The 26,834-nt window shown below is 40.5% G+C and overlaps 1 protein-coding gene across 5 annotated transcripts in view; it reads right to left on the bottom strand.

Annotated features, from left to right (window-relative positions):
• LOC122803500 overlaps positions 1-26,834 on the bottom strand; it is a 601,463-nt gene that overhangs the window by 253,740 nt on the left and 320,889 nt on the right. For all 5 annotated transcript variants that reach the window (XM_044073138.1, XM_044073140.1, XM_044073137.1 and 2 more), the window contains one exon: positions 13,634-13,654. In XM_044073138.1, the coding sequence (XP_043929073.1) occupies positions 13,634-13,654 (21 nt within the window). The remainder of the gene's footprint in view (positions 1-13,633; positions 13,655-26,834) is intronic.

Here is a 26,834-nt window from a genome sequence, read left to right as displayed (position 1 = left end):
ACATCAAGCAATACATTTCATTTGCTTCATACCTTGTGCTTTGTTTGAGATTTGAAATTCAAAAATAAACCATCCTGGTGGCCTGCCAATATAAACAAGTTATATAACAGAAAGAAGGAACTCCCTAAACTGCCTTTTAGGGCCAGAACCCCACAACATCAGAATCATACAAGCAATGTCATTAAAAAACTGAAGCAAATATAAAGACCAGTAAATTATCACACACATTAAGACTAGCAATTAAAGCAAAAGGCAAATAAAAGCACCAGAAAACTAAGAAAGAACTCTTAATACTGCTCCAAACTTTTCTAGAATGGAACTTTCCATTCAATTCCAAAATACATCACAAATACACTGGTTAGCAAGATTACAGAAATTTTTGCCCCTGAACTCACCTCTCAAACTATCCCTGAGTCATACCACATATCAGGAAGGAACACTTTCTTAAAGAACTTTCAACGACCAAGAAAGTACAGTTTTGTACCTACCATAAATGTAGATGTTCGAGTGCTAATACAGCTGCAGTCATAACAGATGGGTTCTCCTGCCATCAGGCGGGTCCTCGGTTGGCCGAATTCCAGTGTCTAGGTCCGGCGTCGGTTGTCGTCGCTTTCTTTCCTGACGTCAGTGCGACAGGGGTATATAAGACACAGCCGACGCCATTTTCTTCAGTCTTTCTTGCCCCAGATGTCAGGTGCCCCCATAAGGAAGGCAATATATATAAATATATATATATATATATATATATATATATATATATATATAATATATAATCATGCATTGCAATATAATCAAAAACCAGTAGTTGCAAGCAAATACATCATAGAAGGGTAACCCAATCAAGAAGTAAGATGAGGTGTTAGCCACTAGGTCTGTACCCAGAGGGGAAGGTGGGAGGAAAAATTGGACTGCAGCTGTATTAGCACTCGAACATCTACATTTATGGTAGGTACAAAACTGTACTATGTTCATCGTGCATACAGCTGCAGTCATAACAGATGGGTAGAATCCCAAAGCTACGCACAGGGTGGTAGGCACTAGGTGGAACTGGGAGAAGCCAGAATGCCCTGCAACACAGCAGTGGCAAAACCTGCTCTAGTTTTGGAGTATAAAGGTAGGTGGTAGTGTTTAGTGAAGGTATGCACAGAACTCCAAGTGGCTGCCTCCAAAATATCTTTGGTAGGGACTCCTCTGAGGAAGGCTGCAGAGGTAGCTGTGGCCCTTGTGGAGTGGGATCTGATGCCTGCAGGTACAGATTTACCATGAAAGGAGTAACAAAACCGTATGCAGTGGCCTATCCATTTTGAAATTGTCTATTTGGAAATTGGCTTCCCTTGAGCTCCTACAGCATAGGACACAAAGAGTTGTTCTGATTTCCTGAAAGGCTTTGTTCTGTCCAAATAGTAACGTAGCTGTCTATGGATGTCTAAGGAATGTAGCAGCCTTTCCCCTTTGTTTTGAGGATTGGGGTAAAAGGTAGGTAAGTGTATGGCCTGATTTAAAGTTACCCTGGATACTACCTTAGGCATAAATGACGGGTTGGTTCGTAGGGAAACCCTGTCCTGATGGAAGATGTGAAAGGGCTGCACAGCCATGAGTGCTTGTAGTTCCGAAACCCTACGAGCTGAGGTAATGGCCAGAAGAAAAGCTGTTTTCCAGGACAAATATTGCAAATCTGTTGAGGCAGCTGGTTCAAAGGGAGGCAATGTTAATTTTTCTAGAATGTAATTAAGATCCCAGGCTGGTATTGGTTGTTTCCTTGGAGGTCTTATATTCTTAGCCCCTCTGAGGAACTGTCGTAAGAGTGGATGAGAGAATAAGGGTGGATCAGTGTTGTATTCTGCAGAAATGACTGAGGCATGGATTTTGATGGAGGAAAATGAAAGTCCACTGTTCAACAGCTCAGCTAGATACTGTAATATCTGAGGCAAATTCAGTTTTCTAGGATCCTGGCCGTTTTTCTCATTCCAAGCGCCAAACCGTTTCCATTTTGCGGAGTAAGCCTTTCTAGTAGATGGCCTTCTGGCCTCCAAAATGACATCCTGCACCTCCTTGGGTAGTAGGGTCTGTTGTGGTGTTAAGGAATTTTCCATGCAGCCAGATTGAGTGTTTTCAGCTGACTGTGAAGAGTTTTGTAGCTGTGCTGAGTCAGTTGAAGAGGCATTAGAGGTGGGGTCCAGGGAGGAGAATGTGTTAGGCTCCTCAGGAGTGGGTACCAGTGTTGTCTTGGCCAGTCTGGAGAAATCAGTATCATCTTCGGTCTGTCTGCTCTTGCTTTCAAGAGCACCTTGGGCAGAAGAGGCAAAGGTGGGAAGGCGTAAACTGTCCGTGCTGCCCAACTGAAAGAAAGGGCGTCCACTCTCCAGGCCTTTGGGTGGAATGTCCTTGAGCAGAATTTTGTCAATTGATGATTCCTGTGGGAGGCAAAGAGATCTATGTCTGGCCTTCCCCACGCTTGGATTATATTTGTAAACACTTGAGGATGCAACTTCCATTCGTGCGGGTCTGTCATATTTCTGCTTAGATTGTCTGCCAGTGAGTTTTCCAAACCTGGCAGGTACTGTGCTTGAAGCTCGATTTGCCATTCCAGAGCCAAGTTCCAAAGTGACATGGCCAGCCTGCACAGGGGTATGAATGTGTTCCTCCTTGTTTGTTTATGTACCACATTACTGTGGTGTTGTCTGTTCTTATCAATAATTGCCCTGGATGCAGGAGGTCCTTGAAAGCTGTAATTGCATTTATCACTGCTAGCATTTTCTTTTGATTGATGTGAAGGTGCTTTTCCTTTTGGGACCATTTGCCCTGAATGCACCTGTCTGTCATGTGTGCCCCCCAGGCGTAGTCTGAGGCGTCTGTTGTGATGACTTGATTTGCTTGAGGCTTGCAGAATGGTAGACCTGTGTTTGTTTGGCATGCTTGGGCCCACCACAGAAATTCCTTTTGCAAACATGGGATTAGTGGTATTATTGTTTCCAAACTGTGGCTATGTTGAGACCATAGGTTTTTTAGGTACCATTGAAGTTTCCTCATATGCAACTTTGCACATGGGATTAGAAGAATGCAAGATGCCATGAAGCCCAGAGCCTGCAGGATTTTCCTTGCAGTTAGCCTGGTACAATTTGCTAGTATTTTGAAGTACTGAGTTAGTTGCCCCTGTTTTTCTGGCGTAAGATAGGCCATCTGGGTGTTTGTGTCCAAGTTGGCACCCTGGAAAATTATTTTCTGAGATGGTGTTAGCCTGGATTTCTCTTTGTTGACTGTGTATCCCAGAGAATTCAATAACAGTGTTACATAAGCCAGATGTTCCAGAAGTATGTGTTTGCTGTCCGCTTGGATCAGGCAGTCGTCCAAATAAGGGTAAATTTGTATCCCTTGAAGTCTGCAGTAGGCAATTACTGATGCCAGGCATTTCGTGAATACTCTGGGCGCAGTAGATAAGCCAAAGGGCAATGCAGAGAATTGGTAGTGGATTGAACCTGCAAGAAATCTGAGGTATCTTCTGCAGCTTTGTCTGATTGGGACATGCAGGTATGCCTCCTTGAGGTCCAATGTTACCAGCCAAGTCTCCTTGCCCAGCATGGGAAGAAGCTGCTGTAAGGTGAGCATCTTGAATTTTGGTATGAGTAGAAATGTGTTTAGGATGGATAAGTCCAAAATGGGTCTCCAATCAGTTCCCTTCCTTGGTACCAGGAATAGTCTGGAATAAAAACCTTGACCTTGTTCGTGAGTAGGTACCTGTTGAATAGCTTTCATGTCCATGAGCTTTGAAATTTGTATTTGAGCCTCTGTCCTTTGATTGTGTGGCAGGTTCGGCATGCCTCTCATTTTTGGAAGAGTGTGAACATGAAATCTGTAGCCTCTGTTTATAATGTCCAGGATCCATTTGTCTGTTGTGATAATATGCCAATTTTTTGAAAATAATGTCAGCTTTCCTCCCAAGGGTGCTGCCAGCTGAGACTTGCTTGGCATGCAAAGGGAAAAGTCATTGGGTTTGTTTCCTGTATTGTTGTGCACTGTCTTTGCCACCTCTTGGTGCTGGAGTTTGCCATTGTCTGCCTCTATATGATCCTTGAGATTGTCCTCTGCCCCTTGTGCGCCTGTATCTACCTCTTTGGGGCTTGTCCGTGGCTGGAAAGGACCAGTTTTTTCAAGGCCAATTTCTGCTAAAACGTGGTGGTTGCACCTGTAGAAAAGCTTTGACTGCTTGCATAGATTTAGCTTTTTCTTCCATTTTCCGTACTATCTCCTCAGCATTAGTACCAAATAATACATCCTTTTGTAAAGGAGCACCTAGTAGTTTAGCTTTAACATGATCAGGCAAGGTTTGTTCCCTAAGCCAGGCATGTCTACGAATGACTGATCCTGTAACAGCAGCTCTACTTGAGGCCTCTAGAGCATCATAGCCACATTGTAAGGTGTGTTTACCCACTTGTTCTGCACTATGCATCATATCCTGCAACTCCTTCAAATCTGGTTGTTCAGGTTGTGACATTTTATTCCTTAATTGTGATAACAGAAACTGCTGATATTTAAGCATATGGAACTGACAATTTAAGGCCCTCATGGCTAGGGTGGCCGAGGTATATACCTTTTTTCCCAAGGATCTAGACTCTCTTTCAGAAGGTAATGGATTCTTAGCAGTAGAGGCCTTCATTCCCTTGGGGCCTTGAGAAATGGTTTCAGGGTCAGCATTATGGCTTTTGTAAAGAAATTGGTGTGAGTTGGGAACTCTGTAGTACCTATCAGGCTTGACTGGGGCAGGAGGCAGGGAATCCGGATTAAGGCAAGCCTCCGAGTAAACATCATCAAGTATGTCCAAGACAGGAGGAATCGCCAGAAGTCTGTGCTGAGGTAGCAAAAGAAATTCCCTAAGTCTTTTCTTGGAATCTGAAAAATCTTGGCCTTCCCAATGGAAGTGTTCCCTCAAGGTATGCAAGGTTTCCCCGAAAGAAAAATCCTCTGGGGGAGATACAGAAGGAATGGACTGCTCTGCATCAGAATCTTCAAAAGGGGAGTATGAGTGTTCCTCTTCATCAAAATGTTCTGAAATAATGGAGCCCTGGTCAGAAGAGGGAGAATCTTCCTCCACTCTGGTTCTCTTGTCCGGAGGGGGATGGGAACCCCTGATAAGAGTAATTAAATCCTCAGCCATTTTGAGCATCTGCTTTTTAGGCATGGGACCTGGAGATGGGCCCTGTGCAACAGGCCTCTTGGGATGCATGGCTGGTTTGGACTTAGTAAAGGCCTTTATGGAAAAGGAAGATGAGGGTCTGAAGACACCATGGGTGGAAGTGGACCTGTCCACATTAAGAGGCTCAACACTCACAGTGGCTTTGGTAGCTGTAGTCAGGGTATGGGCCGAGGCACCTGCGGTCTCGGTTACAGAAGACACCGCCAGAGAAGTGTCGTCGGTAGTCAGGGGCTGTGCAGGCGCCTCGCTGAGAACCGAACCACGTGTAGTCGGTTTTGGTGTGGTGTCGGCGGAGACCGCGGACCTCGCGTGTCGGTCTTTGTCCTTGTGTTTTTGGACAAAAAGGTAGTCGGAGTCCCCGACGACATTTTATAATCAAAAGCTTTACCAAAAAGGTGCTGGGTGAACTCCGCCCGACGCTTAATAGTGCGTTTATTGAAAGTAGCACAAAAGCGACAGCCCGAGACGTCGTGGTCTGGGCCTAAACAAGGTATACAGAGGGAATGGAAATCCTTATGCGGTATTTGATTCCCACAAGAAATACAATTGTTAACTTTGTCTGACCATCGGTCTGAGGCAAGAAAAGTTTCCCCAACGGGGTACTTAGTTTTAAAGAAGACTTCGGTTTCCAAATGTTCTTAATTTCAGGAGCTGGCCGACCGGCACTTGCGAACTGCTTCTGCTTCGGGCACCGCGCGGCAAAAAAGACTGAAGAAAATGGTGTCAGCTGTGTCTTATATACCCCTGTCACACTGATGTCAGGAAAGAAAGCGGCGACAACCGACGCCAGACCTAGACTTTGGAATTCGGCCGACCGAGGACCCGCCTGACGGCAGGAGAACCCATCTGTTATGACTGCAGCTGTATGCACGATGAACATCACTTCCTCCATGGGTCCACATAACAGACTGGGTTGTATAATAAAAAGTGTTAAACAAGCAGTCATTAATCTCCTCCTCAAACTGTTTAACCTAAGTCTTGCTACAGGTTGTGCCCCTGCATCTTAGTGCACTGTTGTAGTAATGCCCCCGCATCTTGGTGCACTGTTGTAGTAATGCCTCTGCATCTTGGTGCACTGTTGTAGTAATGCCCCCACATCTTGGTGCACTGTTGTAGTAATGCCCCCACATCTTAGTACAATGTTGTAGCAATGCCCCCGCATTTTAGTGCACTGTTGTAGTAATGCCCCTCCATATGGATGGGCCCATCATAGACCCAGGAAGCTATAGCTCCATCAGTCTTATGAGAATTATCTGTAAAGCCATGGAGCCCTCCATATGGATGGGCCCATCATAGACCCAGGAAGCTATAGCTCCATCAGTCTTATGAGAATTATCTGTAAAGCCATGGAGCCCCTCCATATGGATGGGCCCATCATAGAGCCAGGAAGCTATAGCTCCAACAGCCTTATGAGAATTATCTGTAAAGCCATGGAGCCCCTCCATATGGATGGGCCCATCATAGACCTAGGAAGCTATAGCTCCATCAGTCTTATAAGAATTATCTGTAAAGCCATGGAACCCCTCCATATGGATGGGCCCATCATAGACCCAGGAAGCAGCTCCATCAGTCTTATGAGAATTATCTGTAAAGTCATGGAGCCCTCCATATGGATGGGCCCATCCTAGACCCAGGAAGCTATAGCTCTATCAGTCTTATGAGAATTATATGTAAAGCCAAGGAGCACATCTTCACTGAACTCATACATGATGACATCAATAATCTAAGCTCAACTGTAATTTGAATTTGCAAAGGGCAGATCCTGTCTCCTAAATTTTGTCAGCTTCTTTGAGAAGGTCACTCAGGGGGGATTGACAGTGATTATACCATCTATGCTGCCTGTATAGATCTGGCAATGGTATTTAGTACCATGCCACATGATAGAATTGGTTATAAGTTGATGGCGTTAAACATAAATCCCTGTGTGATAGGATGGATAACAAAAAGGGTTAAGTATAGAATGCACATCACCTGAGAGGATGATGCCTCCTCAGACAGACAAAAGATGAACGGTGGTGTTCTCCTGGATCTGTACTGGGCCACCTTTTCTTTGTCATCTATTTTTCAGACTTCTAAACTAACAACAGTGGTCTCTGATAAACAAATTCTGCTGGTGGCTGCAAGCTAGGTGTGGTTGTCAAATATCTTTTGGATACATATACCCTTCAAAAAGAACTAATTAAACTAAATTCCTGGTGCTTAGAAAAAGAGCTCAAAGTAAACATCACAAAGTGCTGCATCACTCCCCTCAGGAAGAAGCAACAATCTACCTCCTACTGCACTGAAAATATCATACTCCCATACCAATCAATGATCAGAGCCCCGGCCACTTGGGTCAACAGCTCCCACCCCTTTGACCATCACTTGGCAGCTGTAGTTAGGAAATCCTTCTACAGTTTGTGACTAATTGCCAAAGGCATCTCTTCCAAGATCAGGGAAGTCCTCATTCCCCTACATTCTGCCCTAGACATACTTACTATGGAATATAATGCACACTTCAGCATTTATTTGGCTAGGCAGACTAAAAAATACAAATGGAGATATTTCTAACAAAAAGAATCCCTGGTCTCAAAAACGTGGTCCTTGTATTCTGTCATACAGGTTCCTGAGGGGAGACCTGTGCCTAGCTTTATGTTCCCTGCCCTTAAGGATCACCTTCTTACCAGGCTTCTTTTCCTTGACTAATCAAATTGTTCAGCCAGTATCAGAACAAGAGATCTCAACCTTCATCAAGGAATAAATTGAACTGGGTGGACAGAGAAGTTCATCACCTAGTGTCCCCGTTTGCTCTGGTACAGCATGTTAAGCAATATGACTTCCTGTCATCCTTCAAACAATGGTTGGAGAGCTTAATTTGCACCCTTAAATTTGCCCCTAGGCTTATAGTTGCTACCATTCTTGCAAAAGGCAATACAGCCTGAGGGTAGGTGTTGTCAAAATGCTCATGTCATCTAGTCAAACTTGCCTTGTATATTCTACGGTCATATAACAGGACTGCAGCTTTGGAACAATGGGAGTAAATACTATATTTATGAGAAGTAAATTATGCTGCATGCCAGCTAGTTCAAGCTGTCCAAACAGTGCAAGTGCACACGGCAGTATTATATTACTATTAGGTACACAGGATAAATGCTGAGAAATAATTCAGTACAGAACTAAAAAAAGTATCACATCATTTAGTATTCTGATGCAGTGTGGGATCCTGATTTACCAGATCAAAAATCTGTTAATGGACATTTGGCCTAAAATGATTTCATTTCTGTGAACCTCTAGACCATTACATATTAGAAGTATAGCTTGCTTTGGTGTTTTATCACATCATAAAGGAAATTAGGAACAGACAATGTATTGTACTATAAACATCATACAGCATTATATCTACTAAATACAAACAATAATGAATGAATCTGTTATTTGGGACAACAAACCTTTATATTACATGGATGCAATATCTCACTTCTTCAGCATTTTAAAACAGACAGCAGGTAAAGGTGATGATGATGATGCAAATTACTTTGGCAAATTAATTTCTTTAACCATACCTACACGTGTATGCTGATTTATCAAAAATGCACAAGCAGTGAAACACAGGTAATCAATGCTGGCATTTCAAAAATCAAAATACCAAAAAAAAGCAGAAAGAAACAATTTCCTTTCATGATCCGATCACTAAAACCCCACCACACATTCACACATAATTTGTCTGAATAGTGGCTGTGTTATGGAATGGATTTTTAAGCTAAGGAGAAAGGTTATGGTTAACACTCATTAGGTGGAGGTGGTGGGGTGACCTTACCAATGTATGCTAACCTTTTCCATAACTACTATGAAATAAGACACTTGAATGCATACCAGACAAAGCAATACACATGCACAACACTAAACTTACCCCCTTACCTACTCTAATCCTAACCCGCACTCACTCATTCAGATACTCAAAATGCTGAAATTTTCAGTATATTTGAAACTTTTGCATTAGTATTCCAAACTTACACTTACCTTACCCATATTCAAGTGATCATCCTTCTTTCAACAATTTAAACACTTGAATGAAACACTCAATATAATTTCAAAATCATTCAATGTCCAGCTGCAGTTTCTACACAGTACATGATACCCATATGCACTGGTACGGGTGCGCGCGCGCACGCACACACACACACACGACCAAAGTTGCACTGCAGTATATGTGACAGTCTCGGGGAAATATTAATAACAAAGAAGAAACAAAATAAGATATGCGGATAAGGATGGACAAACCACAACTTCAAATAGCACAAAACAAGTATATCCAGCCGACACAGCAGAAATTTTACTAGAACTCACATTTATTAAAACAACTATTAAAACTACAGAAAAACAATAAAAAGATGAGCACTTTTATGCCTATCACAGGCGCTTCCTCAGATCTAATACACAGAAGTTAAAACATTCCTTAAGTACTCACTTTTAAATTTGGCAGGGTAAGACACTGGATCTCAACACAGGTCTTAAAGGTACAGAGCCATTTAAACCTTTCCCACAGTCAGCATGCAATTCTACAATCCATTTTGCCTCTACACATTCAGTCTTAGTTTTAATGTCACCTTTTCTAACATTAGGTTTAATCAACTCTAGCACCGGAAACAGAAATCTATGGGTAGAATCAGTAACTTCAAGTTGCCTAGCAAGGGCATTTCTAACATCTTTCTTAGAGATATCATTATTATGGTCATGCATCCTGCCCCTTAGGGCTCTATTTGTTTTACCAACATAATAACACTCACAAACCTTGCAGACAGCAAGATACACTAAATCTGAACTTTCACAGTCCAGTTAAAAATGTTTCTGAATGCCGACAGAAAAGATTTTGAAGGAATTTGGAAGTCTTATGTTAACTTCTTTTTTGATACTGCAATGGAATGCTTTCAGGAAGTTTTAGTAATTATTAATGTGTAATTTTTAGTTTAATTTAGTTTAACATATCCTGGAATCACAGAGCTTGAAGTAGGGCAGCACTGTCTCGAATATCACACTGGTGTATGAGCGGAAGGGTTTTTAGCTAGTAAATATGCTAATTGTCTTTTAACAGACTCATGAATTCAAGAAATCTCTAGAAGATTACCTAAATACTACCTGGATGTGTCATTGTAAATATATTTTACCCTCTACCTTATCCAGCTCTCACTTTGTTTTTATTATCCTTTTTATACATTCTCTTAACTCCTATCTTATCAGCTCCCTCTTAGCTCAGCTCATCCCTTATTCTTCTCCTCTATTCTCTTCACCTAACCTCCCTGCTCACTTTATCTTCCCTTCCAGTCTTAACCACTTATTAATTACCTAATCCTCCTCTAATCCTATTCCCTGCCTTAGTCCCCTAAAGAACATCTTACTTCTTATTAATCTCCAATACTAACAGCAGTCTTCCTTTATTCCAACCCCCTTTTTACTAACAGGACAGTTTCCTTGCACTCTATCGCAATTATATTTCTTACTCTATTTATATGTGTTTTTATTTAAAATGATGACAAAGCTCCAGTTATATTGCTCCTTGTACCTCTGTTTAAACTAAAAATCTCTGTATAATAGGTGTGTGTCACAATTTTTTTTTTATCTGTAACATTTGCATACAGTACTATTGTATTTTGCGACTGTATCTTACTAACTACTGTATGTCACTATCTTGTTTTTATTTATTTATTTATTTTTTACTGTAGAGCTTTTCTCTCCGGGCCTCTGCTGAAAAAGGGCTTTAGCTCAGTCAAACTATCCCGATTTAACAAATGTCAAACAAATAAATAACTAAATAAATAAATAATGCAGCTACCCTAGTAAACCACTCCCATGCTTTTAAACAGGCATATAAATGGAATGGTGAATTTCTACACTTTATTCGTTTTTTTTAAACTATTTGGATCACTCATTTGTGTGTTTTTAATAAAGAAGATTCGACTTGAAATAACTTGTGCTTCCCTACTTTCATTAGTGGACTTATACTTTGGAAAGTTCTTAAAGAAAGTAATTCTGCCACCTGTTTTTAGGTGGGATATTCACAGTATGGTTTTTATTTGGTGTCCGAACTCTAGGGAATCTTAGATCTTCCACACAGAGAAGTTTCCTCTACTTATATTACCTACAACAGTTGTCCTTTGATGACAACACAATGTGTTTTTTGCCTGTGTTTAGATATTTCCTAATTTTAAACCTACTGCCTACGTCTAATGTCGCTTTTGCTGTTTATATTTACATATACTGTTATGGTCATTCGCTTCATTTTGTTCTAGTGTATATATTTTTTTTACTATATGTTACTGCAAAATTATAATTTCACTTGCTTTGTTGTACTGTGGAGCTTTTATGGACTTTAGCTTATTTTGCCTCGTTGTATATTCTTATATTACATTATATCAAAAATAGCTCATTGCATATTCTTAACTGTATTGCACTTCAATCTTGTAATCTTTCCTGCTTACTTATATTGTGAAGCTTTTCTCCCCAGGCTTCCACTAAAAAAGGGCTTTTGCCCAGTTAGACTATCCTGGTCAACACATGTCAAATAAATAAAATAATAAATAATACATCTGAATTCCTTTTTGTTAAGCTGGAAGCTTTTGAAGATGGACATTATGTAAAAAGACAATATATGGGTGAACAATGTTTTGGCCAATATACTAAAGCCTTGAGGAGATAGGTGCAGGCCATCAATGGCAAAGCAATTAGGAATGTCTGCTATCTCCTCTTAGTCTGAGTATAAACTAAACTGATTGTTGAAGCCAGTAATCTTTTGTTCACACTGCAGCATCATTTTCAGTGATGGTAAAATGCTGCTCAAGGCTAAGATATACCTACCTTGAACACATATTCTGAGAACTCCATCATAACCTGCTTCATACAGACCAGGCAGGTGCGTATCAAGTCGCTTGCTCCCACATATACTATGACTGTGTCATATGTGTACTTATGGTACAAAGACCTGAGTGCATGTGTCAGGTGGAGAATCCTGACATGTGGCAGGCAACTAACCATGACTCTCTCCTTACCCACTCTGGTGAGTGGTGCATCAGTGTGTCTCACTAAGGCATCACCTATGACTAGTATGTTGGAATGTGTGAAGGTCTGCCTTGTGGGCTTTTGAGTTGAGATACTGAGTCTCAGATGTATGTTTCATGGTGGGTGCTGTCACATTTGAATGTTTGTGAGGTGGGTGAGGGTACTTGTTTCTTAGGTGTAAGATTAAATGTATTTTGTTAAACATAACTATAGTATTTTCTTTGCATAGGCACAGAAATGCAGCCATATCAAAACAGACATATATCTTCATTTTACATGCAGATTCAAAAGAAAGGAATGCTTCTGTAACCTTCAGTCAAGAATACTGATAAGAATATAGTGTTCTAACAGAATGTGCAGTACATTAAAAACAGATAGGCTTGGGAACCAAAGTTAAAGAGGCATGTAGAAATTTACACGGTTTTGGTATTATTAGGATGTACTTCAGACACAGTCACTTAGTTCATTTAAACTGATAAGTAGAAAGTCATTGTAATGCAGTCCACACAAGTTTGGAATTATATTATTCAGGAGAAAAAAAGTAATTCTGAGGATAATGAATGAAGAAGCTACAGACATTATAATTCAGCCTATTTTAAGTTTATCAATACTGTTATTGGAGACAGTAAGATTTGATTTGGATATTGTTGACATCTACCTCCACTGTATATAATAAAACATTCCTAACCAAACTAAAGTGTATGCAGACTTTTATTCTGAAAAGTACAAATAGATTTGGTGTATAAATGAGAGACTGGCACCTCTTCAGCACAGTTCTGGGTTATTACAAAATAAAGCCATTCATTCCACTTTCTTCCAGTTATTATCAGATTATTCTGGTATTCTACTGTCTTATCAATTCTTACATTAGGTTTCATTTAGGAGGATTTTGTTATTTAGATAGATTACTTTAACAGCCTCAGTATATGTAGGTCTATGTGTCTGGTCTGTGTTGTATGTGATAAATATAGTGCAGGTCTGTGTGCAACTGACAACCTGTTTGTTGTTACTAGTAACTGACAACCTGTTTGTTGTCTCTGACAAGGTTTTCTAACAGATGATTTTTCTCCACTAAAGGAAAACCACAGATTAAAGCAAGTGTTTGAGCATACTGGTATGAACAAACGTTTGTAGAAAATACGTTGACAAGACAAATAATTAGAATGGGGGATGTCCAGGAGGTAGGATGCTTAATTTAAGAAATTTATAGAAAAAAAGAGTGAGAATTTTAAAACCATACTTTCACAAACCACAAACCATAAACATTAACACTTTTGACTGGAAAAAAATCAAGTGATTTTAATGAAGAAGTAGGCAGTAGTCTGAATTTATTGATTCTGCATGACTACCTTTGAAAATAATGTACAGTTGTCCCCTTTTCTATCAGAATTAATTATGTAATGATCTTACCTGATGGTCCTCTATGGATATCTGTGACAGAAAAGAAAAATAAAGGTGTTAAAAACATGGTTTTACAAATATCATCTACCACATAGCAGAAAGCCTGCTGCTAAATGCCATTATTTTTTTTTCTGGTTATTAAACAAGATTCATTGTCAAAACCTTCAATATTAACCTAAATTGATGCTTTATCAGTGAGATGCTCTCTTGTAGGATCTGTTTCTATTAGAAAAACATTTTACTCTAGATGAAGAGATAATTCGCACTACAAAAATACAACCAAGGCCACTAGAAAACTGAAGAAAATTGTGTGTGTGTGTGTGTGTGTGTGTGTGTGTGTGTGTGTGTGTGTGTGTGTGTGTGTGTGTATATATATATATATATATATATATATACATATATATATCTATATATATACATATATATATATAGATATATACATATATATATATATATATATATATATATATATATATATATATATATATATATATATATATATAAAGAAATATTCTGCAAAAACTGCAGGAAAACTGTGGGTCATAACACTCAGCTGCCCCTACTTTTCAGAGACATCCCTGACTTTGATTCAAATTTTAGCTCTCTCCCTCTTAAACCCTCTTGTGAAGATTGGGTGAAGATAGATGAAGGCTGCCAGCCCAGCCAGATAGAATTTTGGAGATAATTCTGTTATCTGTAAATATTAATGTAAACCACAGGCTTGTTGTCTTAAATGGTAAAGATAGTGTTACATGTGAAACTGAAAAAAATGTAACAACAGTGCACTCTGTTGACCAAGTAAAGCATGTTGTGACCCTTTGATGTAAACACAGCTCCGACTAGTCTAGATGAAGGAATTCTTGCTATTGTTTTAAGGTCAGAGTTCTTCTTCTTCTTTCAGCTTTTTCCTGGTTAGGGGTCTGCACAGCAGATCATCTGTCCGCTCATGATTGGCAGTGGAGTTTTACGGTGTCGAGTTGCCAGCCCGGCGCCCAACCTTCCACAGAAGGCACATACACGCACACGCTCACACCTCGGGCCAATTAAAGTGTCCAATCCACCTACTACATGTAAGGCCAGAGTTAATGTCCAGAATTTGCATGCATAAATGTCCTTTATTGCCCTGGTTTCTGCCCAGAATGTAAATGTAGTTTCTGTTAGCCTAGGAACCCAGGGAAGTGTGAAGAATGATGTAATGTGAACCAGGAACAGAGAGAATCACAGAGCATTAAACATTTTTTTGACCATCCAACTCATCAGCACTGTCTTGCTCTATATGTAAGTTTATCTTAGACTTGTGTTTTCTCTTAGAAATAGCTAGAAACTAGAAAGATTAGACTTTCAACTGTGGCTGTTTTTGTAGAGATAATTTAAGCTCTTTGGAGTACTTGCATGCCTTTGATAAAATTGTACAAAGCAACTCTAATAGCTTTAGCCCTGGACTATACTACCAATTGGATAATAATTTTGCACAATAATAATTGGACACCCTTTTAAGGGCCTTTCAGTAGTTCATAAATATTAGTGGGTGGTGGTAGCTGGTACTACCGTATAGTCTGGGAAAAGGGGGCACAGCTGGAGAACCTGTGCCAGCCTTCCCCAGGAGAGTCTGTGTGGTTATATAAACACTTCTCTAAGTGTGTGTGTGTGTGTGTGTGTGTGTGTGTGTGTGTGTGTGTGTGTGTGTGTATGTGTCAGCTACTTGGGCAGGGACATGGAGCACTGGTTGGACAGAGAGGGTGCTGGAGGTTTTAGCTTGCCCACTAAACTCAGATCTGGACCCTATAGCTGTGCCAGTGGGGAGTCTTATTGGGGATCTGGAGAGCAAAGGAGCAACCAGCCCCAGACTGACTGTGATCTCTCTGTGCTCTTAAGGGAAATTGCACTTTACTGTGTGTATTTGTTATCCTTTCCTCCTATATGAGATGCCCCTCACTGGTGTTAGTGGTGAGGATTGAGGCTCCTTGATTGCTGGGATAGGGCATGGGTGTCACATATTAATTGTTTAGCAGTCGTGGGATATGCACACCATATCGTAATTGGCTGGCAAATACTAATTGGCTTGTAGTGGTGTGGGTAGAGTGAATTCTTGTAGCTTGTATACAGTGAACTTTGAAGGTGTTTTGTACTCTAAATCAGCCACACAGTGAATATTTATTTTATTTTATTTTACATTTGTTGACTGGGCTAGTCTAACTGGATATATGTCCATTTTCAGTAGAGGCCCAGGGAGAAAAGCTCCAAACACCACTTTTATAACAAGGTTAAAGATTACATTAAAGAGCTAACAAAGAGTAAGTAACTAGGCAGTAGATTACAATAAAATAGTAAATAGCAGTTATATCTAATACAGTGTATTGATCATAAAATGACAAAAAAAAAACAGAGAATAAGATATGAATCTTCAGAGGGGTAAAATGCTTAAATGTTACAGTAGTTTTACTGTTCACTTTTCATTTCTGCTAAACGATATTGTCTAGATTTGAGCAGAAACTGTGAAGTGGTAGAATACTCAGAGTTCAAATCACAGTTGTTTTATTTCTTTTGTTAGCTTAGTTAGTCAGGGTGAGCAGGCAGCATGACAGCAGAGGAATATGGAAGCTGACAAGGAGCCAGCTGGTGGAGATGTGCCTGGCTAGGGGATTGGTGCATGGAAACCTGACTAAGGCAGACCTGATTGCAGCCCTGGTTACAGCTGTATCAGAAAACAGCAACCAGGAGGACAGTCAGACTGGCAGTGGAGATATAAAACCCTCGGAGAATGGACAGCTCAACCTTTCTGCAAAGGACTTAAAAATTCATCTGGAGCTGAAGAGACTTGAGTTGGAGGCCAGACATTTGGAGATGGAAGCCGATGGAGATAGAAGCCGAGGAAAAGGAGCGACAGAGGAGGCATGAGAGGGAAATGCTGACTCTTCACCAGAGTCATGGAGGTAATGGGGAAGGGAGTAACTGGGCCCCAGAAGCACAAAAGGTCAGTAAATTTCTTCTGCAGTTTAAAGAGGGGAATAATTTTGATAGTTTCATTCATATGTTTGAGAAGGTATGCAAACAGTATACTGTTGACCAAAGGCTCTGGGTAAGGTTCCTGACCCCCCTTACTCCATGGTAAAGCTGTAACTGTTTTGTCAAAAATGTTTGATGTTGCATGTTTTAATTATACTGCTGTTAAAAATCACTTGTTAGAATTATTTAAGCTAACACCTGAAACGTATAGGAAAAAGTTTTGTGAGCATAGATGCAAGGCAGATGAAAGTGTGTGTAAATATGTTGCTGAACTGAGCACTTATTTCCATAGGTGGGTGAGTGGATGTCAGGTCACTACTTTTGAAGGGATGGCAGACCTTTTGGTGAGGGAACAAGCCATTAGCACTTTGCCTGAGGACATGAGGATCTGGTTAGCTGATAGACAATGTGCTACTTCAGATGAGTTTGGGAAGGGAAACCTATATTTGGAAAGCAGGACAGCCCTGCATAGGAAAGGGACCCCCAGTACTGCTCATGGGTCTAAAGGAACCCATGGTGGGCAGCACAGACTGCCCCAACACAATCTGCCAGTAGCAGGGGAAGCCACTAGTCCAGGTACACACCCAGGAGCTAGGGTTAAATGTTTTGAATGCAACCAGTGGGGCCATGTGGCATAGAGGTGTACACGGAGGCAAGGTGGGGAACAAAAGGTGAGGGAGCCGGTAAGTGGTTCATGGGTAGGTACTAAGGCCCTAGGGCCTACAAAATCTTAGCCAAAAAGGTACCCTGGCTTTTGCCACCCAAGAAAATTATTTTCCTGTGCCCCTGTCAAGCAGAGCCACAGAAGTGATCCCCGGGGTGTATTTCCTATTACCCATCCAATCATCAAGATTTTTTTTGAACAGTGCTAATGAGGAGCTCTGTTTGACATAGATAGGTAGTCTGTTCCAGAGTATGGGAAGTCTCTGGGACAGGAATCTATCCCTCCAGCATGCTCTGTTTATTCTGGTGACAAGGTTTATGTCCCAAGAGCGTGTAGCTCAGAAGGATTGGGATTTATTTAAGTGGAGCTTGTCCAACAGCTCTGGGTTTGACATAGCTTTGTATGCTAGGCAGAGATCGCCTTTGAGTAGGTGATATGTGACGGAGTAAAGCTAGAGTTTTTTGAGATGGTCTGCTTAGGGCATCTGTTTGAGGCCAGTAATCCTCTTTGTGAGATATATATATATATATATATATATATACAGATATATATATATATATATATATATATATATATATATAGGAAAGACAAAATGCCAACAGTAGGTTGCCTTGGGACAACAAGGGTACCAAACTACCACCAGAGGTTATATCCTATTGCAGTGAATGGCAAAGAGGCCATTGCCAAGAGAGACACAGCCTCTGATACAACCATTGTAAAGCCTGCAATGGTTACAGAGGAGCACTATTTGTCTGGGTAGTCTACTCCAGTCAGGGCTTTTGGAGGGATCCCATTCCAAATACCTTTGGCTAGGGTTCACCTTGACTGGGAGGGTGGAAAAGGAAGCCAGCAAGTAGGTGTGTTTGAGGATATATCTGATATATCAGCAGATGTCCTGATAGGGAATGATTTTGATAGTGCAGTACCCTGTGCTTGTGCAGTTACACACAATCAGGCTCGGAGACAAGCAGGTAAGTTTGGTATCCTAGGGGAGACCCAGACAGACTGCATACTTGCAGCCTGGACTGGTGAGGTGATTACTTCAGGGAGGGAGCTACCCTGTAGTAGTAAGACTGAAGGTGAGCCACAGCTGCTTGGGGGTACTGATGGTCCCTTGGACAGAGTAACTGCAAAGGTAGAGGTGAGTAGTAGTACCCAGGCTGACAGTGAGTTACCACTGTCAGAGGACGCCAGACTTCCTGTGGAAGGGGAGCTGGGAAAGGTTACAAGGAGAGAGTTGAGACAGGCTCAGCTCTCAGACCCTACATTGCAAGGCCTGAGGCAGGTTGCTAGGGAGGCTCCTGATTCTTAAGGAAAGGGGGAATCTGTATAGTGGGACAAAGGGTTACTATACATAGAGTGGACTCCTGAGGGAGGGCTAGAATGTGAGAGAGTACAGCAGTTGGTAGTGCCTAGAGCCTAACATCTGGCACTTCTAGCCATAGCCCATAAAATATCCTTTGCAGGTCATATGGGCATAAAATGTACAAAGAGGCATATTATGCAGAACTTCTATTGGCCTGGAATTTCCAGAGATGTAACAGGGTACTGCAGGACCTGTGAGCAATGCCAAAAGGTAGGCAAGGCAGGAGACAAGGTGAGAGCTCTGATGCCTTTGCCTGTGATTGAGGAGCCATTTCAGAGGGTAGTTATGGATGCTGTGGGTCCCCTGAGTACCCTAAGTTCCACAGGGAAAAAGTATATCCTAGTGGTAGTAGATTATGCTATGTGATACCCTGAGTCAGTGGCTTTGTCCTCCATTGAGGAAGAGGAGGTGACAAATGCTTTGTTAGAGATTTTCAGCAGGGTAGGTTTCCCAAAAGAAATACTGACTGACAGAGGTGTCAATTTCATGTCGGACCTGCTGGCTTGTCTGTGAAAGTCCTGTGGGGTGAAACACATGAAGACCACCCCCTACCATCCTCAGACTAATGGTCTTGTTGAGAGGTTAAACTCTACAATCAAGTCCATGCTATGGGCATTTGCAGATCAGTTTAAGAGGGAGTGGGACAAATATTTGCCCCATCTGTTTGCTTGCAGAGAGGTTCCCCAGGAATCCACAGGTTTTTCACCCTTTGAGTTGCTGTATGGGCATAGGGTGAGGGGACCTGTAGACTTAATTTGAGATGAGTGGGAAGGTGAGTGCGAGTCTCACAAGGATTCTGTTGTGGCATACGTCCTAAACCTCAGGACAAAGCTAATGGAACTCATGGGCTTGGCCCAGGAGAACCTGGCAGAAGCCCAACAACAGAAAAAGGTGTGGTATGACAGGAATGCTTGAGCTAGAGAGTATGCTGTGGGGCAGCAGGTAATGGTTCTCATTCCTGTCAGACACAACAAACTGCAAGCAGCTTGGGAGGGATCCAACAAGGTGGTAAGAAAGGTGAGTGATGTTAACTACATGGTGGAACTGCTAGGCAGATGGCAGGGGCACAAATTGTACCATGTTAACATGATGAAACCTTACCATGATAGGGAGGCCCTTGTGCTGAGCATTTGCAGTGGATTGCAGGAGGAGTCTGAGGGAGATCTGGGAACTGATCTCAGTGAGGCTCGGGCTGACACCTCAGTGTAAGGGGTAGCAATGTCCCAGCAGCTATCTCCTACCCAGGTTCGAGAAATCCAAGCAGTGTTGCAGGAATATGGGGACATGTTCACTGGGAATCCAGGGTGCACCCACCTGGGGCAGCACCAGGTGGATACAGGACCCCAAAGGCCTATTAGGCAGGCCCCTTATAGAGTGCCTGAGAGAATCAAACAAACTCTGAGGGAGGAGGTACAGGAGATGTTGGAACTAGGGGGTGATTCACGAGTCCAACAGTCCCTGGGCCTCCCCAGTGGTGCTGGTGTCAAAGAAGGATGGCAGCACCAGGTTCTGTGTGGACTGCAAGAAATTAAATAGTCACACAGAGTCAGATGCTTACCCCATGCCTAGGACAGATGAGGCCCTAGAGCAGCTGGGTGAGGCTAAGTATCTTATAACCATTGATCTTACTAAGGGTTACTGGCAGGTACCCTTGACCTCCAGTGCTTGAGAGAAGTCAGCCTTTGTAACTCCTTTTGGCTTGTATGAGTTCACAAAGATGCCCTTTGGGATGAAGAATGCCCCAGCAACATTCCAGAGGCTGGCAAATCATATCCTGACAGGGGCAGGAGGGTTTGCCCTTGCTTACCTAGATAATATTGCCATCTACAGTCATTCCTGGCCAGAGCACCTTCAGCATGTCCAGGAGGTGCTGGGCAGACTACAGAGAGCAGGGTTGACCATTAAGCCGAGCAAATGTCAGGTGGGAATGTAAAAAGTATTGTCTTGTGTTTTGACTATTTGGTATTAAATATTTTTAAAACCTTTCAACTGTGGCTGTTTTTGTAGAGATAAGTTAAGCTCTTTGGAGTACTTGCATGTCTTTGGTAAAATTGTACAAAGTCACTCTAATAGTTTTAGCCCTGGGCTATACTACCAATTTGATAATAATATTGCACAGTAATAATTGGACACTCTTTTAAGGGCCTTTAGTAGCTGATAAATATTAGTGGGTGGTGGCAGCTGGTACTACTGATAGTCTGGGAAAAGGGGGCACAGCTGGAGAACCTGTGCCAGCCTTCCCCAGGAGTGTCTGTGTGGTTATATAAATACTTCTCACAGTGTGTGTGTGTGTGTGTGTGTGTGTGTGTGTGTGTGTGTGTGTGTGTGTGTGTGTCAGCTACTTGGGCAGGGACATGGAGCACTGGTTGGACAGAGAGGGTGTTGGAGGTTTTAGCTTGCACACTAGGCTGAGATCTGGACCCTACAGCTGTGCCTGTGGGGAGTCTTATTGGGGACCTGGAGAGCAAGGGAGCGACCAGCCCTAGACTGACTGTGATCTCTGTGTGCTCTTAAGGGAAATTGCACTTTACTGTATTTGTTATCCTTTCCTCCTATATGAGATGCCTTTTACTGGTGTTAGTGGTGAGGATTGAGGCTCCTTGATTGCTGGGCCAGGGCACGGATGTCACACCTCTAAAAACTGGTAACTTTTGGAGAATAGGTGGTAAAAGTACAGCTAATAATTAGAGTTACAGACTTCTTTTACTTAAGAAAATTTATATTAATTTACATTCTCTTATTCAGTCATCATCTAAAGTTAATAGTACTAGTATTTCTAAAAACGTGCCTGTGATTGTCCCAAATTCTGTTGAGAGCTATGACGCCGGCTTCAATACACAATTGCACTACCATCTAGCAGTTTGTTACATTACATGCAATAGCTTATATTAATCACATATGCAGCTAGACAGGTGTGCTGCAATGTGTTGGTGCTTTCAGTCTTGAGTTTTCCTTAAATATAGTGCAGAATGTGCTTTTCTCAGTAGTTCCCTATAGCCCTTTAATATCACCAGCAGTGCAACACCTAAATATTAAGCATTCATTTCCATATTCCATCACTACCAGATTATAGTAGAAACCTAATTACATGTGCCTGTTTTGCTGAAAAAAAAAAATTTGTAAAAGAATTGGGGAATTGCTCATCTTCATGAACTAAGTTTGCAGATGGCTGTAAAGTGGCTTCTGTTATTCATTCTTCAACTAAATCACAAGTGCTCCAACATGAATTAGGCCATGTTACTAACAGGTGCAAGGACAATAGTCTCAAATTAAATGTAAAAAATGTAGCATATTTTATTTTGGTAAATAAAACATGTTTCACTTACCATATTGTACCCCTCCAATCAGGACACTGTTATAAGGGATCTAGTCCCTCTTGTTAATAATTCCTTATCATTTGACCACCATGTTTCCACAATAGTTCAGAAAGCCTTTTATTTGACTCATCTAATTTCCAAAGGCATCTCCTTTAGATCAAAAGAAAATGTAATTCCCCTTTACTTGTATCATATCAGACCCATTAATGAATACAATATACCTTTTGGCATGTGTGATGGTCCCTACTCTGGGCCAGTAATCAACGAGCCTCAATCTTCACTACTGACACCTGTTAAGGACAGCCACTAGGAACAAAGATGGATACACATAGTATTTTCAGAGGCAGCTCTCTCCACCAAGCACAATTTTCCTTAAAACCACACAAGAAACACACTCCAGATCTCAGGCTGGGCTCTCTCTCTAGGCCCCAAACAAGATCCCACACTGACCACTTTGGAGCCCTGTGTCCCTGTTCCAAGTAGCTTACACACATATACTTGGATATCTGATTTTCTCACAGACACAGACACACACACACACACACACACACACACACACACACACACACACACACACACACACACACACCTTGAAAAGGCTGTAACAGTTTACCAGCTGTGGTCCCTCTGCCCAGATTATAAGGTAATGACGGTTCCACCAGTCAGCTACTCTAAGGCTCTTAAAATGGTACCCAATTATACTGAGTAAAATTAATACTAATACAAATGGTACAGTTTGACAAATGTAGCAAGTCTTTCAGGAGCAGCCACAGTGTCACTAAAATAAGCATAAGTAGTCTTAAGGCATTAAAAGTAGTCTCTAAAAGATCAGCCACAATGAAAGGTATAGAAATATATAATAATAAATAGTAAAATAGAAAACATGAGAATACTGAATATCTAGTTACACTAAACACCAGAGTTTCAATCACAGGAGATATAAAAAAATATCACAGATACAGAAAAATAATACTTAACTGATCTCACTTTATTTTCCTGACTGACTAAAGAATAACTGATCCCTAGTTAAGTTACTTACTACAGCAAAGCAACACGATGAGTACTGAGTTGCTTAGCAAGATGAAGTGTGTTGCTGTGTGAGATATCTGTGAGAGATCTTTCCTGTCACATTCCGAAGAACAACGTGCTGCTGCGAGAGTTCTATTATATCTGTCACTAATATCTAAAGAATCACTTCACTGCTGGTTATAAACTGACATCACATCTGATCACGTGACTCTGGTACAATACACACCCAGAGCTTTGCTATCTGGTGCAGCATCTGAAAGCTATAAAACAGTTTCAAAAACTTCTACCCTTCCAGGGTAGAAATTAGTTCACCCCTAAGGAGAATACAGTAAGATTCCTAGTCCTGGTTTTCCCAGGCATTTTTGTCTCGGGCTGCAATCAGACCTGAAAGATATTTTTTTATGGCCTAAACCAACCCCATTTAATTTTCAACCTATTTTTCAAAATTAGCTGGACTGAGCTTAATCTCTTCACTTCCAGAATTATGTTAAAACATATACATTTAATCTGTTATAATAATACTGTCTGACATACGCGTATATCTCTTTTCTGTCCAGCAGGACCCACTGCTGATGCATTTTTTAACATAAGCAAATTTACAAATGCATTTTTAATACAAGTATCTGTACAAATCAGTGTGACAGGAAACAACATAAAATTCTTTACAAAACTCCAGCTAGCTATGCTGGCATATGTTACACATGCACTGCCCTAGTCTTCTTGACACAGATGGCACTACCACAAATCTTCACATCATGTAATTGTCTAAATGTATCACACAACTTGAGAGACCTTAGAGATTCACAACTAAAAGATCAGTAGCCTCAAAAATCTTAGTTATCAGGGCAGGCTGACAACCCTTTCACTGTACTCAGTCTCTTACAGACTCCTCTGTGGAGACCTGTGTCTAACATTTCCAGCCATAAAAGATTCAATTCTACTTGTCCTATTTTTTCACAAAACTAATGGCACCTCAAATAATTGGTTAAAGGAACAAAACCTTCATCAGCCAATAAATAAGACACATTGGTGAGACAGATTCATATCCCAGTGTTTCCCTCAACATCTGGAACAAACTTACACTACATATCAGGCAAAACAGAATCCTTGCCACCATCAAGGAAAACCTAGTTAATTGTCCGGGAGGTCTTAAATACCCCCATCTTGTCTTGCCGTCCTTTTGGTTAGATTGAACCTATGAAAATGATCATTAGTAGAGGCATTAATGTATGTTTCATTTAATTAATTGGCTAGGTAGTAGGCAGTACTTTTGTTAGGCGGCTATATTGCTCTTATGGTATAGTGGGGGATTAGGAATGTTATAGTTATGTGCTTTATCTTTTACATTTAATTATATGCAGATTATTAGCATGTAGGTATAACATTAGGAAGTTAGGTACGAAACATTGTAATTATTTCAGCTGGCGATGCTGATTTTAAATGTTGTATTTTTATTATGAAACATTTTAATATATGTCCTTATGCGATTAGATCAATGCGCATTTTTTTAATTTTTTAAATTATGTTGCTGCACTGTATATATGCACTATGTAAGTATTAAATGTATGAAATATTTAAAAATGTAAATGTGATTAGATCAAAGCGCATATATTTTTACAGTTACATTGCTATTTGGCATATATATCTTACCTAAAAATTAAATGCACGACACATTAAGAGAGCAAACTATTGAGCAAGTGTTTTATTAAGATAAGAAATCCAGCAGGGCATATTAGAAATATAAAATGACTTTGAAATGTATTTTAGGTCATGCATTCATATATAGTATGATTGTGAAATATGTTTTTAAAGTGAATAACAAGATGTGCCATTTAATTAAAGTAAATGACGTCAATATTCATAAAGGTATAAAAGTAATCTAAATGTATAATTACTTGTGGCCTGATGAAGCCTACGGGTGAAAGCGCTTGCCGACTTTTTGTTTTTTAATAAAATTACGTGATTTATCCATTTACTTTGGTCGATCCATCTTTTGGTGGTTATAGAAGGCGAAGTGAATACTGCCGGATAACAGCGTTGTTCGTGTTATCAATTTTGGATGAATGTATATATTTTTAATAAGTGGATTTATTGACCAGAGTGTGGAGTTTGGAACTCTGTTATGGACTAAGAACTTTTGGCTATTTACTGTGGAATCTATTTAGCGTTGCAGTATTAGCGTAAAACATGGTGTGGACATTCTGCCTTACGCTTCCTCTTTTACCGCGCTGTTTATATTACTGAATCTGTTTGGGAAAGCGTTTTAAACAGCCAACATTTATATTACTATTATTTTTCTCATTGTGTTGATTGGCTGTTTAATTCTTCTGATGGCAGAAATTGGTGATGTACAAGTGGAATTACCCTATGTACCAGGGAATAGTACGGATAATATCACAAGATTTCATCATTACGTGGAAGGGAAAGAAAACCGGCTAAAAACGTATGACGTCAGAGATACAACGACGGATAATGAGTTTATAAAGGAAGCTAATATTAATGGACTCTTGGTGTTATTGCACCAAATGGAAATGGATTTCGTGAAGCTTAAACACCTACAACTTCAAAGGCAACACTTTGAAGTTTGTATCGAGCGTCTGATTTTACCAAGGGAACTTTGCATTTTAAAAATGCCAACGACAGGCACCAGATACCCTGACTTGTTATACCAATGGCAAAAAATCAATATAGATACAAGCATACAATATATGACATTGTTAAACAACTATTTTCTCCCAGAAGAAAAGGCACTTAGGGAACAAGTTATGGAACAACAGAGAATTATATACTCTATGTTCCCTAAACACGTGACTGATAAAAACATAGAGAAACTGTTGGACAATGTATACTTTTTCGAGAAGACGTTATTGGAACAAAAACAGAACAAAATAAATAGAGACACTAAAGATTTTGTTAGGGGTCAATTCTTTACATGGCTCAAGGAAGAGAAAACATTTAATGGTAATATGACAAGAAAAGCAAATGATAAAATGGAAGTGAATACAGTACGCAAGAATAAATGAGTAGATGTACCACAAAAGTTAGTCAATTTAAATGCTGATAAATATATGGATGTTTCAAATAACCTAGCAGACATGAATGTTAGTAAAGACACAAATTGTTCATTGAATGATGGAGTAATGATGACCAAAGTTAATAATCAAATGACTGTTATTGTAGATGTGCACCAAGATCATGAAGATGCACAAGTAGATTCCAACAATATAGATAACAGTCTTGATGGAGAGGAAAATACTCATGTCGATAGAGTAGGAACATCTATGGTACTGAGTCAGCCAGAACATCCTAAGGTAGATGCTGCAGTCAGGAGAAAAGTTTTGAACTTTAATACGGTTGACACTAATGAAATTACTCCTTTCTCCATAGGAGAGAAATGGAAGGGGGGAGGCAGGGACAGGTCAGTAAGCCGGGGAAGGCAAAAAAGAAGGTATATAGACACGGAACATACACGACCTACGATAAAGAAGATGTGGGACAAGAATCTAACTCATTAATATGGAATATATCAAGTAAAACCTTAACTAGAGTGGAGATTGAAATATTAGAGAAAGGGCTAACTTTTATACCCACGACGAAGAGTGATATAACAGAAACAATAACTGATTTAAAGTTATTTAAAAGAAACGTCCAGTTAAAAATAGATTATGGCAAAAAAGATATAGGAATAAATGATTGCAAACTAAGGAAACCTAGTACTTATATACCACCGTTACATCCCTTGTTAAATGCATACTCGAGGTTGGTAGAGGAAGAATTGCATAAATAAGGAGAACATAATAAAAATAAAAAAAGACAAGGAAATCTGTC

Source organism: Protopterus annectens, chromosome 5.part1 (assembly GCF_019279795.1).
Source record: "Protopterus annectens isolate FY-2018-M chromosome 5.part1, PAN1.0, whole genome shotgun sequence".
Classification (NCBI taxonomy): domain Eukaryota; kingdom Metazoa; phylum Chordata; order Ceratodontiformes; family Protopteridae; genus Protopterus; species Protopterus annectens.
Note: the sequence above shows the minus strand (reverse complement) of the source record. Positions and strands in the feature narration are given on the sequence as shown.